Here is a 16,892-nt window from a genome sequence, read left to right as displayed (position 1 = left end):
CTTTGTGGTCTAGCCTTCAAGATTTACTGTCTAATTGGCATTTGTGTTGGGCTATCAGCATGTGTTTTTCACAGAGCACATGGGAGGAGGATAGCGATTTTCATGAGCAGCCTGGTTTCTTCTTACCTGCTGTAATGCCAGCTGCTTTCTTCACTGGAGTCAGGCAGCGGATTAGTGAGTCCCAGGGCTGCTCCACCACAGCCCATGGTAATGCTTGTCATTCTCCATTTGCAGTGACAATAATCAGTGGACTTATCATGCTCCTGCTTTTCTTCTCGGAGCTGCAGTACTACCTCACTAAGGAAGTAAGTAGAGCTTTGTATTGCTGTCTTTTTGGGTTTATGTTTTCCCTGTGCTGTCCTGTTGGAGCCCTGGAAGAAGGTAGGGCCACATATTCAACCAGGGTCCACCGTTTGTCAACAGCTGAGCCAGGCTCCCAAGTTTTGCAAGGCACAGGACCATTCTATAGCTGCACGTTGTCTCGCCTTTTCCATGCTGTGACGGGATGTGCATACCCCGCACTAGGCAGGAAACGGTTAATCCCACACTCTGAGCAGAGGAAGTCCTGCCCCTCAGACCATGTTCCACATGCTCCAACTGCTCTGCTAGTACAAAGGAGAGCAGCCCAGCTCAGTAAGGAGGAAGGATGCTTGGTGGAGGCTCCGGCCCAGGAGCCGTTACAGCCCTTGCCTGTGGGAGCCAGAGATCTCACGACCCAGACCGGAGGCCTGTGGCCTACAGCTGACTGGCTGGAGTCGAAATCCCAGGGAGTTACCTGCGCCAAGAAGCCCAGAGACCCTGATGTTGTATAGACTGCAGCTTCAGGAAGCCCGGTAGGAAGTGACCCAGGGAGGTGGAGTGAGTGGTATCTTCCACCTGTGGAAGGTCAGCATGTTGTGGTTGGATTTCCCCGCTGACCCAGTGATGTACCACTCCTCCACTGTTAGGGCCCTGAGTCAGGACATGGTGGAGTCGGGTGGGCCCGGGTCCCCCTACCCTGGCCGCCACCTCCTTTGGTGATGGCCCCTGGATTTGGCCACTAGGCCACGCTGTCCTGCACTCGATGGCTACTGTACAGACTCTGGCCACTAGGCCACACTGCCCTGTGTTCGTGGGCAGCCTTATTGTCTTGAGTCATTAGGCTGTGCAGCCCAGGTGGCTCAGAGGACCTGCCTTGTTGCTGTGATGGTGGCTAGAATTTAATATAAATTCCTGCCACACACAGCCAGCAGTTTGCAGTGCTTGGTCTAGTTCTGTTGTGAACCAGGGAAGGAAGTATGATCAGTGACTTGCACTAAGACTTTGCTTTACTGTGTTTTGAGCTGGCACTGACCCTGCTGACAGCCCGACTAGTGAGATGAGAGTGAATTGCTGTTGCTGCTCCCTTCCTCTTTCCTCCCTGCATATCTCAAAAAAGATGAGCACTGGCCCTGCAGGGAGCCTCTTTCCCCTCCTGGTCACCCTAGCATTGGCTTCCTGTGCCTCCGATTGGGCTTTCGGTACCTGTCAACTCCACTAAGGCCTGGATCCCCCTCCTGGAGAAGGCAGCAGAAGTCATACTGGGCTGCTGGTTCCTCCAGCTTCTGCTGTGAACGGAGCACTTTCCTATGTCACCAGTAGGAGATTGCAAGTGGGAAACTGGTGGCTGACTCCCTAGTGGGGAAGAAATTGCAAAAAGTAAAATATTTTAAATTGCTTTTATTTAATTTAAATCCCCAAATTATCATGTTGCTGGCTAGGAGCATCACACATCACAGCCAGGTTTGGAAGCCACTTCAACTGCTCTGTCACAGCATTCTGGAAGGTGCCAGCTTGTGCACCCCATGTGGAGGAGGCCTTTGGAAGTATGGTGGCATGGCACCTGTAGAGAGGCTCCTGGGCTGAGGAGAAGGCAAGGGAAAAGGCCTTGCCATGTGCTTCCAGGTGGAATGAGACTTCTGTTTTCTTTGTTCCTAGGTTCATCCTGAACTGTATGTTGACAAATCGAGAGGAGACAAATTGAAGATTAATATAGATGTTGTCTTTCCGCATATGCCTTGTGCTTGTAAGTAAGTCTGCTAAAGAGTTGGGAAGAAGGGAGCTTTCACTCTCTGCTGGAGGTTGGGCATACTGGCCAGTCAGTGCACGCAGCATTTTGATTTGCTATTCAGCCGCTTGTCTTGTCAGCAGTAAGGAATTACATTTCCCTGTAGTTAGAAAGAGGGAATTCAGTCAGGACTCCTGGGTTCTGTTCCCAGCATTGTCATTTGACACAGTAGGACCCTGGTCCAGTTGCTTCATTTCTCTGAGTGTGTTTCCTAATTCGTGCAATGAGGATAAAGCTCTTTATCCACTTCTGTAAAGTACTTTGAGACCTGCAGGTGAGGAAGAAGAGCCTGGATGAAAGGAGTACAATACTGACTTGCTCCCACGGGCTTGTCCCAGTTGCCATTAATTTTTGTAATGTGCAGAGCCTATTATGGAAGTCACTGTAGAGTAGATCTTGGAACCAGCTACTTTCTTGACTCTTGTGTTTAAATTCTGAACGTGTACATTAATGTCATGTGGAACCAAATCAATTATGTTACTGATGTCATGTGACACATTTTTCACTCTGTAATAACTTCCTCCAAAATGTTTCTATTGGTCTGAATACTTCTTAGCTGAATTGTGAGGTTTGTTGCAACTAAATCCATTCAGCTATTTGTGCTGTTTTTGAGGGGAGAATATTTTTACACTTAAAATTTTTTCAGACCCTTGATCACAGATAGCTCAAGTATGAACACTGGAGCCTCACATTTCCTCTGAGGAATAGGGATTTGGTAATTTAACTGCAAAGTGAAAGTGATTAAAAATCCCACCACTCAAGTGTACACTGCAATTTCTATTCTGTTTTTAGTAAGGTGGGCAGTTCTATGTGCTCTGTCTCAGATCACCCCATTGAAATGTAGTTGCGGAAGATACCATCACCCTAGGGAGGATTCTTCCCCTACTCCAATCTCAGACTTCCTCCCCTACTATGTTTAAAATGGAGTGGAGAGTCCAGCAGGTCTGGCAGCTTCTTTCCCCTTCCCCAGGGAAGATATTGACGTGTCCCCAAGTAGCAGGCAAGCCCCCCAAGTAACACACTAGGGCCCAGCAAAGACTATCTGAAACCCTTTGGTGAAAGGTAATGGGAAAGGGGCACAGGGGAGAGCAGCTGGGATTGGAATGGTGTGGGAGTTCTCCAAATGAATTCAAGCTTGACCAGCAGGTTGAGGTATCTGCAAAGGGTTGGGCAGGTTATTTAGCCTGAGTTTATCTGCCCAGGTGAAAATATGATTTATATGAGTGCTAGCTGAAGAGGATCCCTCTTGGACAGCAGCCCAAAAGCCTTGTTTGCAGGAGAGATTGAAATGCAGGGGTGCAGTTTGGAGTCACCTTGAGGTTCTCAGCCACCACAATGCAGCCTCTTATGCCAGTCCCCTTCCACTCCTTGATTTTCTCCTAATCTGCAGATGAAGTCTTCCTCCTAGATACCTGCCTTGGTGATCTTCCCCTTGTTAATAGGCTTGTGGTTTCTCACTGGCTTGCTGCTTCCATACGCCATCTCAGACCACAAAGAACCTGCCTTAATTCCCCTTGCTTGCTGGTTTCAGATTTGAGCATTGATGCCATGGATGTGGCAGGAGAGCAGCAGCTAGATGTGGAGCACAATCTCTTTAAGCAACGTTTGGATAAAGATGGCAATCCTGTGACCCCGGAGGCCGAGAGACACGGTAGTACAACGCCCTGCTGCCTTTCTCTGTTGGATGCTCTAATGGCCTGACTGCCACTGGTCTTCCTCTGTTGCCTTCCATAGGGAATCCCTGGGACTGAAGTGGCAGCCGAAGGGTATTTGAACTCTGAGCAGAGAGTTCACAGCAGTGTAATGCTGTTGTCTCAAGTGCACTGGTGTGGGATGTGCAGAGATGGGTGCTCTTCAGGGATCTGCCCTGCTCGAGGCTATGACTGAGCCTGGTTTAAGGGTGTCTGTCACCCCATGCCATTTATTTTCTCCTTTTTTTGGTCTTTGGGATTTCATAGGACCTGGTCGTTGCATAGCTGGAATACATTAGAGGCTGCCCTCAGCTCTGGAGCTGACATATCTGCACTGAAGCTGACAGCTACTCAGACTGCCTACACTAGTCTCTTTCCTCTAAAATGTATTCCCTTTGCTAACATTAGTACAGGGAGCACCAGTGTGGACAAGATACTGGTGGGCTTCGACCATCATGCCCCGACTTTGCTCAGAGCAAGTCTACATGACATAGAATCATAGAATATCAGGGTTGGAAGGGACCTCAGGAGGTCATCTAGTCCAACCCCCGCTCAAAGCAGGACCAATCCTCAGACAGATTTTTGCCCCAGATCCCTAAATGGCCCCCTCAAGGATTGAACTCACAACCCTGGGTTTAGCAGGCCAATGCTCAAACCACTGAGCTATCCCTCCATGGTGGCGTTCTGTCTATACTGGAGTTCACACTTTTGATACTGTCAGTGGAGCTGCACTGAAGTTAGCAGTGGTGGGGAATCTTAGGGATCAAAAGGCTAATGTGGGTGTGGGCCCAGTGCTTTAAGGTAAATGCAGCGGGGGAGATGTGATGTCTGCATCTCTTGACCAGAAGGGCACAAAGCTCATCCATGTTCATGATCCACACTGACTGTCACACTCATGAGGTAACAAGTTATACCAGCCAACCTACTGGATGATCACCAGTCTGCTGCATTGGATCCAACTTCTGGATCCCACATGCTTCCAAGGCAACTGGATCTGAGCAGTGTCCACATAGTGTTTCTAGTTCTGGTCTCCCGGGCACTCCCATGGTACAGACTTCCTGTCTTGTGCCCGTCTTTGGGATGACGGGACTCTGCAGTCCAACTGCCTTTGACCCCGAGACTAGTGCCAAACCTCACTCCCCAGCAGCTTGTGTATACCAGAACTCCAACTCAGTGTGGACCTCTCTAGTTTATTGTTTAATTCTTCAGGGGCAATTAAGGTAAGGGATGTGTAAGAACTTCTTATCCACATCCAGAGTTTACTGTTACAAAGCACAAGAGAGTTACAGATTTAGGCAAAACAACAAATACCTGAACACAACCCCCACCCATCCCCTGTGAGACTGATCACATGTCTCCAGTTTGGGTCTGTGGTCTGTCCATGTTCAGGGTAGGTGGGAGAATCCTGTCTCTCCCCTGCAGCAAATTCCTTAACCTCCTGCACACAGAGCCCCTTCTGCTTACAAGCCAGTCTTGGTCGTGAGTAAGGCTGCGAGTCTTTCACAGAGGTCATGGATTCCGTGACTTTATGGGACCTCCATGACTACTGCAGCTCAGCAGCCGGTGTGACTGGCCCCAGGGCTACCCGAGCAGCTGGGGCGGCCCTGGGGCCAGCTGCACTGGCCACTGCTTGAGCAGCCCCAGACAGCTTGTCCTGGCGCTGCCCGGAGCAGTGGTCCGGGAGCAGCAGCGGCGGGGCCCCCAGGCGGCTCTCTCCCCCCCTCCCCAGCAGCAGCAACCGCCAGAGGACCCCGCCCCCCCCCCACCCCCAGAGCAGCAGCGTCTGCTGGAGCACCCCATCTCCCCAAGCACCTAAGATTTAGTTAGGAGTATTTTTAGTAGAAGTCATGGACAGGTCACTGGCTGTGACTTTTTGTTTATTGCCTGTGACCTGTCCATGACTTTTACTAAAAATACCTGAGACTAAACTGTAGCCTTAGTTATGAGCCCCAGTATACAGCTCCAAGCCCCAGCCATGCTGGGTTCACGAGCCCAACACTCTGGTTGGATAGAGGATGGTAACGTGATTAAGAGTCATTAGCAAGCCAAGTATCAGAGGGGTAGCTGTGTTAATCTGGATCTGTAAAAAGCGACAGTGTGTCCTGTGGCACCTTATAGACTAACTGACGTATTGAAGCATAAGCTTTCGTGGGTGAATACCCGCTTCGTCTGATGACATGCATCTGACGAAGTGGGTATTCACCCACGAAAGCTTATACTCCAATACGTCTGCTTGTCTATAAGCTGCCACAGGTCTCTTTGTCGCCTATTAGCAAGCCAGTCATTCATGGGAATTGGTTGGATGACTCTTCCTGTATTCGCTGTCCCTGAGGTGGGAAACACCCCCTCCAGCTTGTTATACATCTCAACAAACTACATAAATGCCAGCACAACTGGCTCTACACTGGACACAAAGTGGAGTCAGATTAAAAAAGGGAAGTTCTAATCCATAGTGCCGAGTGGGATCATGAGTGATACAAACCACAGTTAAATTCATAAGATGACACAGAGACATATTCATAAAACTGTCACACTATTTGGAAGTCTTACTTTGTTTCAGAGCTGGGCAAAGAGGAGGAGAAAGTGTTTGATCCAGATTCCTTAGATGCTGATCGCTGTGAGAGCTGTTATGGAGCAGAGTCGGAGGACATCCGGTAAATGAAGGATTTCCTGATCTCCTTACTTAGAGAAGGGGGTTGTACGCTGATCCTGATCTGACAGGAATGGGGTGTATGCACATTCCTAACCTCCAGAATTGGAGGAGAGGGGTGGAATGACACATTTGTGGTGTTCTGACCTGCGTGGGGAAGTGGGGTTTGAGTGTGTGTTTCCCTAATATCCTGATCTGGACAGAGGTCAGGTGGGTGAGCCCACACTTGCATAACCTCCTGGTTTGTGACAGACCCCACGTACTTCTCTATTCTCCTGATGGGAGGGTGGGGAAAAGTGTGTGTGCGTGTGAGTGCACGATTTTCTGGTCTCCTGATCTCAGAGAGTGAAGTGGGGGACCTGTTCCATAACTTCTCAGCAGCATTTGCCCCAGATGTTGAATGAATCCATATTGTGTGTGAGTTCTCCTTCAAGAATTCCCATATGGATCTACCGTTTTGGGCTAAGCACTTCTGGGCATGTGAGCTTGGATCAGACTGGAAAGAAGTGTCCCTTGGGGCCTCTCCCCTTGGGTGGGGTTCTCAGGGTATAAAAGGAAGAGGGTCCCCCACTAGCTGTGAGCACACTCCGGGCTAGTTCATCATGTTTGCTTGCGCTCTGTGTGTGGGGCAAACTGGTGCTACATTGCTCTCCCCATCTCCTTGCATGCTCCTGCAAGAACAGATCAGAATCTGGCCCACAAGGTCTTGGATTCTTTCTCCTCCCCTGTTTTTTCTTTTTCTGGGCTTAGAATAATCCATCGGGTTGCAGCCCCTGCCTGGAGATGCTCTCTCCTGGGGCATGGGGGATTCAGCCCTCCAGCCTCCCCTTCTCAGGTAACAAAAATGTCAAAAGAATAAAGAAACCACAGTCCTCTGTCCAGGGTCCACCCTGGTCTCCCCTTTGATGCAGGGGAGTGAAGGGGGTTTCCTCCCCACACCTTTGGAAGCCTTGGCCTGAGACCTGTAGACTAGTGGGGGTGCACCGCAGGAGTGAATTGTTTATTCATGGAGGAGAGACTCCAAGCCAGTAAGGTGAGAGGTGCATTAACAGACCTGCTTATGGGACTTCTCTGTCTGGTTAAAAAGTGATATCACCATGTTCTAAAGGGAGTCAGGTCCATTGGGAAGATCCTCAGAGCTCTATTGTGAATGCAGAGGTCCTCTGATGGCTGTCAGCTTCAGGAAGGTAATGACTCAAGGCTGCTCAGCTAGGTAGATGCACAGCTTCAGTTCTGGGAATTTAATCTTCCCTTGACCCAGAGACCATCTGCTGAGAGAGACTAGTAGCCCCAGTATGAAGGAGAATTTGCTTCTGTGTCCTCTGCAGAGAGATTGTTCCACATTTTGTGGTCTCTGCTCTTGATTTATGTTTGTCCTCCATTCAGGGTGAGTGAGAAGGTGCCTGTGCTTTTGCAGGTGCTGTAATTCCTGTGATGATGTGAGAGAAGCATACAGGCGGCGTGGCTGGGCCTTCAAGAACCCTGACACTATAGAACAATGCAGGAGAGAAGGGTTCAGCCAGAAAATGCAGGAGCAGAAGAATGAGGGCTGCCAAGTGTATGGATTCTTAGAGGTCAACAAGGTGAGAGCGAGCTTCCCTTGAACGCTAAGCTGTGCCAGGCACCTGAAATCCCACCACTGTCAGTGACCAGGAAAGGGCAGAGGTTGGGAATTCCCATCCTTCCCCCACTTTGCACGATGTCTCCACAGTTCTATGGTGCTGGGACTTAGGTATGGTTAGGTGCTCAGTGCTGAGTGCAGCATAAGAGCCTAAATAAAACAGCAGTTAGTTTTGCAAATCGGAGAATGAAAAGCAATAAAAAGGAATGGCCGTGTGTGTTTTGTTGGCTGGACCTTTCAGAACGTGTGGGGACAGAGAGGCTGGTGGATTTTTAACCCATGGCCACCAGCTCTATATGCTGTCTAAACAATTGCTGAAAGGCCCAGTACAGAACACACATGGCAGGGTCTTGCTGGCTCTCATTTTAGCTAGCCTTGGTCTACAAAGGAAAGTTGGGATGTTCAAAGGGCCCTAAGGGAATTAGGTGTCCAATTGCTATAGAAAGTATGTGGAACTGGTGCCTAACTCCCTTAGGCCCCTTTTAAACATCCCAGGCTGAACTTTTAGTTATCTTTATTGTTTGTTCAGTGATTTATTGTCGCATTCAGCATCACTCTGGGAATATATCTTCCCCTTTAGGACCAACAGTGTTACTCCACTTTATTTTCCTTCCTCATCTTCCTTTTCTGTTTTTCTTCCCCCTTCCTAGGGGTCTCCTCTCATCTTCCCTGCAGCAACTTTCAGTTCTACTCCTGTGGACTTCACTCTTACGCCCTCCCCATTATTGTATCTGCTAAAAACGATCAACAATGAAATAGTTAATGTTGACATTAACATACGGTCTTTAGTGTTGACACCCCAGTGAAATTAAGGTGGATGGTGAAATTCACATCTCTCAGAGACATTGTTTCAGGCTGGCTGCATGTGCATTGGTTATATTTTGTTCCCATTTAAAAGATTATATTCACAAGCAGGAAAGGTCGAAATATATATATTTTAAATGAGAACTTAGATTCTGCACAATCTGTGTAGGCCCCACACACACATCAGATCTGGTCTGTGAGCCAGGTGTCTGACATCTCTGCTCTACAAATTCCTGAAGAGTACTGATTGTTTTATTTGGAAAAAGGTTCTTTGGGGGAGTAGCTGGTTCACTGTGACTGTGTCAGCAGGTAAGTAACATGGGAGGGGGCAATCTACCTTTGAAAAGGGGGCAGCAAGTGTTAATGCTTCACTTTATTATGTAGAATGGGGCCTTTTAATGAAAGATGACTGTTTCCTACAGGTAGCTGGAAACTTTCACTTTGCACCTGGAAAAAGCTTTCAGCAGTCTCATGTCCATGGTAAAGTATTTGGGTTTTTTTTCCTGTGGCCTCCTGACTTCCTGGCATGTCTGCTTTTCTCTTTGAACATTTCCCTCTGATTTCCATGTCATGAACCGTGATGGATAAAGTTGTCTGAAGTAGCACTGCCAGGGTGGGGAGGAATTGGCAGAAGTGCCATGGTAGGAGAAGAGAACCATCGGGAGCAAGTGGAGAAATGTTGGGTTGAGGAAGAACTGGGAGGAAGTGGGGCCAAGGAGGAGCCTGTCCCATCTCATTAAGCAACGCTGTTTTGCTATGAACAGCTCTGTCAGCGTGTTGAGTCCAAAAATGTTACATGGAGAATTTTAGAGCAATTCAAGTGATTTTTATACAGAAGTTAGGCAAGTTAGTATTTCTGGGGTAACAGAGTGTTTTAATTTATGCCTTAATATATATTCTCAAGAACATTTTAAATAGATGAAAGATTGGAAGTATTTATGTAACTTAATAGTATGTTGCAGTTCCAGAAACATAAATGTTTGAAACTCCGGGGGTTCAGAGTTACGTTTTGACAAAGATTTTTAACTCTACCCTTATAATTGGCTGCACCATGAAACAACCCATCATGTAACACATACAGACCCATATTTACAGCTTTATAATAAATAGTTACATTAATGAGAAGTGCCTTAAATGCCTATTTCAACTCCTCTGTGCACTAGATATCTGAGCGTAGACTAGCTAGCCCACTTTCAAGAGTGAGGTACTCCTCCAGTCTGTGGCTCTGTACAGTGGATGAGTTCAGCATAACTATCTGATTGTATGGTTTCAGAGTAGCAGCCGTGTTAGTCTGTATCCGCAAAAATAACAGGAGTACTTGTGGCACCTTAGAGACTAACAAATTTATTAGAGCATAAGCTTTCGTGGGCTACAACCCACTTCTTCGGATGGTTGTAGCCCACGAAAGCTTATGCTCTAATAAATTTGTTAGTCTCTAAGGTGCCACAAGTACTCCTGTTATTTTTATCTGATTGTATGTGATTGGTGAGGTCTTGGACCCACATCAGGAGCATGAATATGATAATAGTGGCTCTAGTCTGTGTAGAGAGGGTGGAAGGGATAGAACGGTCTTGTAGAATGGTGGATAGGGCTGTGTAGTTACTATAGCCTGTATGCAGAGGGTAAGTTTTATGAAAATATGCTTTTGACTGTAATAGGAAGGTCGGGGAGGAGTTAAACTATTCAGTTCCTCACGATGCTGCATGTATGCACGCACACACCTTTCACTTTTGAGGAATTCCTTCAAATGAAAAATTGTTGAAGGAGAAGGGATTTGGTTGCAATAGAATAGAAATACTTTCAACCTGTTTAAAGAGGATTCTTCTTTTTTCTTGGTCCAAAAAAGAGAAAGGGGAGCCTATCTGAAATCTGAAAAGACTCAACTAGCCTATCAGAGCTCAGATTCCACATGGTGACCATGTACCAGAATCCTCTTCCTGAGTTCTCAGGATTGTTTCAAACACTTGGCTTCTGAGATAAGTACTTCCACACCTCAATAATGCAGCTGCACTAGAGTTACCTTAGGTTCAGACTGAGGGACAGTCTTCAAAACAAGGTGCTAGCTGCAGACCCCAGAGTTTTCACCAGTTTTCTGGCATTGGTGGCTGTATTCACTACAGTGTGTTTTTCAACCTACCCAAGTTTTGACTGTCATAGTAGCAATGGTAGATATAAGTGCTGCTTCAGTTTTCCTCCTTCCACTCTACTTCTTAGAGCAGGGATCGGCAACCTTTGGCACGCAGCTCGCCAGGGTAAGCACCCTTGCGGGCCGGTTTGTTTATCTGCCGCGTCCGCAGGTTCGGCCGATCGCGGCTCCCACTGGCCGCGGTTCGCCGCTCCAGGCCAATGGGGGCTGTGGAAAGTGGCGCAGGCTGAGGGATGTGCTGGCCGCCGCTTCCCACCGCCCCCATTGGCCTGGAGCGGTGAACCGCGGCCAGTGGGAGCCGCGATCGCCTGAACCTGCCGACGCTTACCCTGGCGAGCCGTGTGCCAAAGGTTGCCGATCTCTGTCTTAGAACTTCCTGGTAGCAGTGTTGTAGCTGAAAGATCAGGATCCCGGAGCTGATGGTCTTGTATAGATATTCATTGACAATTGTATGACTTCAAATGCGACTGCTCCAGACATGGTTAAACAGCCATTACTTGGCTGGTCTCAGTGTGGTGGTCAGGCTTCCTCAGCCAATTTAGGAGGCATTAGGTGGTGGTCAGTTTCACAAAATGTCCTGCAGAATGTCACATGCTCTGCTTTCTCAGTCTTAGGGAGAGGTGCTTTTGTTTCAGGATAGGGAGCTGCCATAGGTCATCTCACTACTTAAAGCCTATGAAAGCCAAAAGAAGCCAGGTCGGTGTAATGGCACTTGGGGCAATTCATATACCACTCACAGCTTTCTCCCTGTGATCCTGTACAGGATACTTGGAACCCAAGTTAAACAAATTCTTGATAGGTTCTATCAGAAAACTGACTTTTCTACATAAAGAGATCAAATTAATTTTTAGATTTTAAGGCCAGAAGGAACCATTGTTTACACTTTTATGTGTAAATTTTTCTTAACACTCAATTTGACTCACGATTGTTTAAAATTTTGGGAATTTTACCTATTTAAAGCACCAAGTATTTATTTATATATTATTGGACAGGGCTATATTCTGTTAGCAGATAGCAAATGAAATTAGATAATGATCACTTGCACCCAGACAACCACTAATTTTTATTTTGGTCATCTGTCCATCTTATCCATCAGAATAAGAAGAGAGAATTACCCTGCTTTGGTTGAAATACTTTTTGTGTTAGAATGTTATCATCTGTAAATTTTAGGAACTCCAAAGATGTTTTACTGGTGGCAGTCTGAGATCTCAAACATTGGTTCCCCCAGATTGACATCCTCCATGATCATACACATTTTATTTCTACACATTATAGATAGATGAGGGAAAAGGGAGCAGCTCTTTAAACATGATTTGGTGTCCTATAACAGACCTCCACCACTACCCTGTCTTGTGATTGATTGGTTAGAACATTAATTTGTAAGGATTCAAGGTCCTGTCCTTCTGAATTGTCAGTAATTCTAAAGCAGGTAATGGCATTTTTAATGTAGAGTGCCACCCCTCCTCCCCCCTTCTACACACTCTGCCTTTTCTATAATAGCCCAAGAGAGAGGACTCTACCCTCATAGGAAGGTAGTAAGCTAAATTCTACTTTTATTATTAACTATTAAAAACAAGAAATAAACAAGAATCACAACACAATGCTATTCTGTGGTCATGTGCAAGGCTGGAAGCAGGCTGATGGAGCACTTTAGTCTTCTCCATATTGAGAGTCCTAGGCTTCAGTAAGCTTGTGCAAAAAAATCCAATGTGGACTTAAGACCATTCTCAGTGTGCGTGAGGATGGCACAGTCATCAGCATACTGAAGATCAGTAGTGGATTGAGGACTTTGAGCAGAGACGTAGAAAATTAAAAAAATGCCCATCAGCCTGCTTCCAGCCTTGCACATGACCCACTACAAATCACCATTGAGGGACAGACTTTGGAGATCGTCAAGCATTTCTGCTACCTTGGTAGCCAACTTTCTCAAAACGCATAAATCGACAGTGAGCTCCAACACAGGATCCAGTGCCAAGTGCTTCCTTTGGGAAATTGCTCCAACATGTTTTCACGGACAGTGACCTACGGCAGGACACCAAGATCCAGATCTATGTGACAATTGTTATTCCTACAGTCCTCTATGGATGCAAAACCTGGGTGACTATCAACAGCATCTCAAGAGTCTGGAGAGGTACCACCAATGATGCCTCCGGAAGATCCTTCGCATCAAATGGGAAAATCACTACACTAACGCCAGCAGTCTCACTGAAGCCAATGTCACCAGCATAGAAGCAATGATCCTCATGCACCAACTCCACTGGGCTAGACATTGTGTGCGGATGCCAGACTCTCACCTCCTGTCCTCTACTCTCAGCTCACTCATGGTCAGAGATCCCATGGTGGTCAGAGGAAAAGCTACAAAGACGCACTGAAAGTGTATTTCAAGAAAACTGATGTGAACATCACAAGCTGGGAGGAGCAAGCCGCCACCACCCGACCCCAATCAGTGCCACATCCTCCATCAGGCAGTGGCCCACTTCGAGGAGAAGCGCTTTGCCCTCAAAGATGAAAAGAGACAGAGAAGGAAGGGAAAAAAAAAGAACTTTCTCCCAGCAGGCAGCTGACCTACCAGGAAATGTCTGTACCTACTATGGGCGGATCTGTGGTTCCAGGATCGGATTCCTGAGTCATCTCAGGACCCATATATAAATTTGTGGCCTTGGGCTTGGTCCCTCTGGAAGCGATGTAGGTGATGGGGTTGTTTCCGTTGACTGTGAACCGCTCTCCGCTGGTGCGCTATGTTGTATTTCAGGCTCCGGCTGAGCCTCTTGCGCAGGTTTAGCTGCTGCTGCCAGTGCAGGCTCGGTGGTGCCCTCTGGCGTTGGAGTTGCAGACGGGGTTGCAAGCACTGGATTCAGTGCTGGCAATGGTTCTGGGACTGGTTCTGATTGGGTAGGGTATTGGTTTGGGGCATCCCTTCTGGTATCCGCCCAAACTGCGACCAGGGTTGTTCCTCTCTGCTACCTCCACCCATCTTGTTCCGATTTGCCCCACCTCTCTGACGGTCTGGGACTGCTCATATTATTAGCATAAGAAGCAAGACTTTCTGCTGAGTTCATTTTCTTATCCCATAAACACTGTTTTACATCATCACTGGACATAGTCAGGAACTGCTCCTGTACAACCAAATCGCACATCCCTTCAAAGCTAGTTACACCTCTTCCTTACATAAGCCACATTACTTAGTCCAGCCCCTCTCTTAAGGTTCTAAATTTTACTCTGTAAGTTTTCAGGTGTAATTTGAAATTGTTTCAAAACCAAATCCTTAAATTTACCATAGTCAGAAGCATCCTCAATAGGCATCTTGTTGAATATGTCCAGAGCTCTTCCAGTCAATTTTGCCATTAACGTAGTCATTTTTGATTGTCAGGAATTGCATAGAGGGTGCAAAGTATCTCAAAGATGATAAAATATTCAGCAATATCACTGGATTCATCATACTTTGGACATAGTCACTCCCATTTGTGGATTTTTGGGGAAGTGGAGCCAGCTACTGAAGGGTTCTGTCTCTTCCACTCCATCACCTCCAGTTCATGCTGCCTCTCTCTTTCCCTCTCCTCCTTGGCATGCTGCCTCTCTTTTTCCCCTCTCCTCCTGAGCAGCTTTTTCTCTGGCCACTTGTGCATCAATCTCCATTTGTTTGAATTCCATTTGTCTTTCATGTTCCTTCTTTTTCTCTTCAGCCTCCAGTCTGGCTAATTCCAGTTTTTTCTGGACCTCACTTTGTCATATTTGCTAACCTTCCTGCCCTTACCATAGCCTAGCCCAAGAGCTAGAAAAAAAAAACAGCTTGTGAATTTCCTTGCTGTAGCTTAACTACTCTGCCCTCAGGCAAAGAAAAAACTCAGCTGCTCTCAGCTAAAAAAAAAAAAGTGCCCTTTAAAAAAAACCTCCCTGGTTTTCAAGCAGCCAAAAGGAAAAAATGTGTCCTTTAAAAATCCTTAGGTCTATGCTTCTGGTTCAAAATGATCCCACCACGCTGCCACCATGTCAGGGTTCCCCCCCACTCTGAACTCTGGGGTACAGATGTGGGGACCTGCATGAAAGACCCCCTAAGCTTATATTCTACCAGCTTAGGTTAAAAACTTCCCCAAGGCACAAATTCCTTTCCTTGTCCTTGGACAGTATTGCTGCCACCACCAACTGATTTACACAAAAATTCAGGGGAGGGTCACTTGGAATCTCTGTCCCCCTCAAAATATCCCCCCAAGTCCCTTCACCCCCTTTCCTGGGGAGGCTTGAGAATAATATACCAACTAATTGCCTTATCAATGTGAGTACAGACCAGACCTTTTATCTTTAGGACACTAAAATCAATCAGGTTCTTAAAAGAAGAACTTTATTATAAAGAAAAAAGTAAAAGAATCACACCTGCAAAATCAGGATGGAAGGTAACTTTACTGGACTCAGCTTCACAGTTACAAAAACAGAAATACCTTTGTAGCATAGGAAATTCACAAGCCAAAACAAAAGATAACCTAATGCATTTCCTCGCCTTACTTACAATTTTTGTAATTTTAGATGGATCATTTCAGGTATGTTTTCAGGAGATGATGTACCTGCCTGGTCTCTCTCTCCATCCGGAGAGGGAACAAAAAAAAAGAGAGCCATAAATAAATTCTCCCCCTAGATTTGAAAATATCTTCTTTCCTCATTGGTCCTTCTGGTCAGGTGCCAACTAAGTGATTTGAGCTACTTAACCCCTTACAGGTAAAGCGATTCAGTACAGCTGCCAAGGAGGGATTTTATGCTACCCTTATCTCTGTTTATGACAGCACCTAACTTTCTGCATCTGGACATGCAAACTGCCACCTCTCTCTAGATAAATATTTATCCACCATGGAATAGTCATTGGGTCAGACAGAAAGAGAGAGAATGAGAATGGTTCTGTAGTCCAGTCATTAGGGCATCCACCTGGAAGGTGGGAGACCTGGGTCCAGGTCCCCTACTCCAATCACTCTTTATTTATCCACCATGAAACAACTTCAGCAGGAGAGACTGAGGAAGCCCCACATCAGAATATCACTTAGCTCAGTGGTTAGAGCATCCTCCTGCAAGGTGGGGACCCCTATTCAAATCCTTTCTCCTCCTTCAGTCAAGGGGGACTTGGACCTGGGTCTCCAACGCCCAGGTGAGTGCTCTAACCAGTGGGCTAAAATTTATCAGGTGGGTAGTGGCAGCCCCTCCTCCTCCTCCAGCTGGTTTGTGCCTAACTCATTCCCCCAAGAAGCTGCTTGACTCCAGGTGGCAGCTGGTTCCCGTTCATGGATTGCTGAGCAGAGGTAGGGACCAGCCTGCAACTCGGACCTAGGCACCACAAGAGGGGGGCGGGTTTTAGGGCACATCCCTCTGGTTGGCATCTGCCATCGGCTAGTTTAGACAGCTTCCTGCCTAGCATGCTGGCTGTTGTGAATCGCATTTGAAGGTGTCTGTCTCTCCCCATGTATTGTAAAGGAAGCCTAGGTGCCTAGCTCAGGCTTTGTGGATCACAATGTGGTTCCTGTGATTTTTCTAGGCAGCTAAAAATTAGGCACGGTGATTGTCAGTCTCAAATTAATAGCTCCTCCATGAGAACTGAGCAAGGTGGGTTCTCTCAGCTGCCATGAGGACACAGTATATTTTTATACCCTCATCCAAAATTCTTGGCTGCTTCTGGCTTACTACCAAAGTGCCTGTATCAAATTTATAAAACTGCCACTTGGAGTTGAGTCCACACTTTTACTCGTCAGAATCCTCTCAATATTCAAGCTAGATCAGATCCTTGTTTCAGGAGAGCAGATCTTCAGTCTCTTTAGTTCAGGGGTAGGCAACCTTTCAGAAGTGGTGTGCCGAGTCTTCATTTATTCACTTTAATTTAAGGTTTCGCGTGCCGGTAATACATGTTAACGTTTTTT

At 46.8% G+C, this 16,892-nt stretch overlaps 1 protein-coding gene across 2 annotated transcripts in view; it reads left to right on the top strand.

Annotated features, from left to right (window-relative positions):
- The first annotated feature begins 233 nt into the window (after window positions 1-233).
- Window positions 234-16,892, top strand: part of ERGIC3 (ERGIC and golgi 3) — a 50,747-nt gene continuing 34,088 nt past the window's right edge. For both annotated transcript variants that reach the window (XM_026656844.1, XM_026656843.1), the window contains exons 1-6: window positions 234-305; window positions 1,957-2,044; window positions 3,618-3,737; window positions 6,338-6,431; window positions 7,845-8,010; window positions 9,275-9,332. In XM_026656844.1, coding sequence (XP_026512629.1) covers window positions 258-305; window positions 1,957-2,044; window positions 3,618-3,737; window positions 6,338-6,431; window positions 7,845-8,010; window positions 9,275-9,332 — 574 coding nt within the window. In that variant the 5' untranslated portion in view covers window positions 234-257. The remainder of the gene's footprint in view (window positions 306-1,956; window positions 2,045-3,617; window positions 3,738-6,337; window positions 6,432-7,844; window positions 8,011-9,274; window positions 9,333-16,892) is intronic.

The sequence above is a fragment of the Terrapene carolina genome, unplaced genomic scaffold (genome assembly GCF_002925995.2).
Source record: "Terrapene carolina triunguis isolate 2854851 unplaced genomic scaffold, T_m_triunguis-2.0 Scaffold233, whole genome shotgun sequence".
NCBI lineage: Eukaryota > Metazoa > Chordata > Testudines > Emydidae > Terrapene > Terrapene triunguis.
Note: the sequence above shows the minus strand (reverse complement) of the source record. Positions and strands in the feature narration are given on the sequence as shown.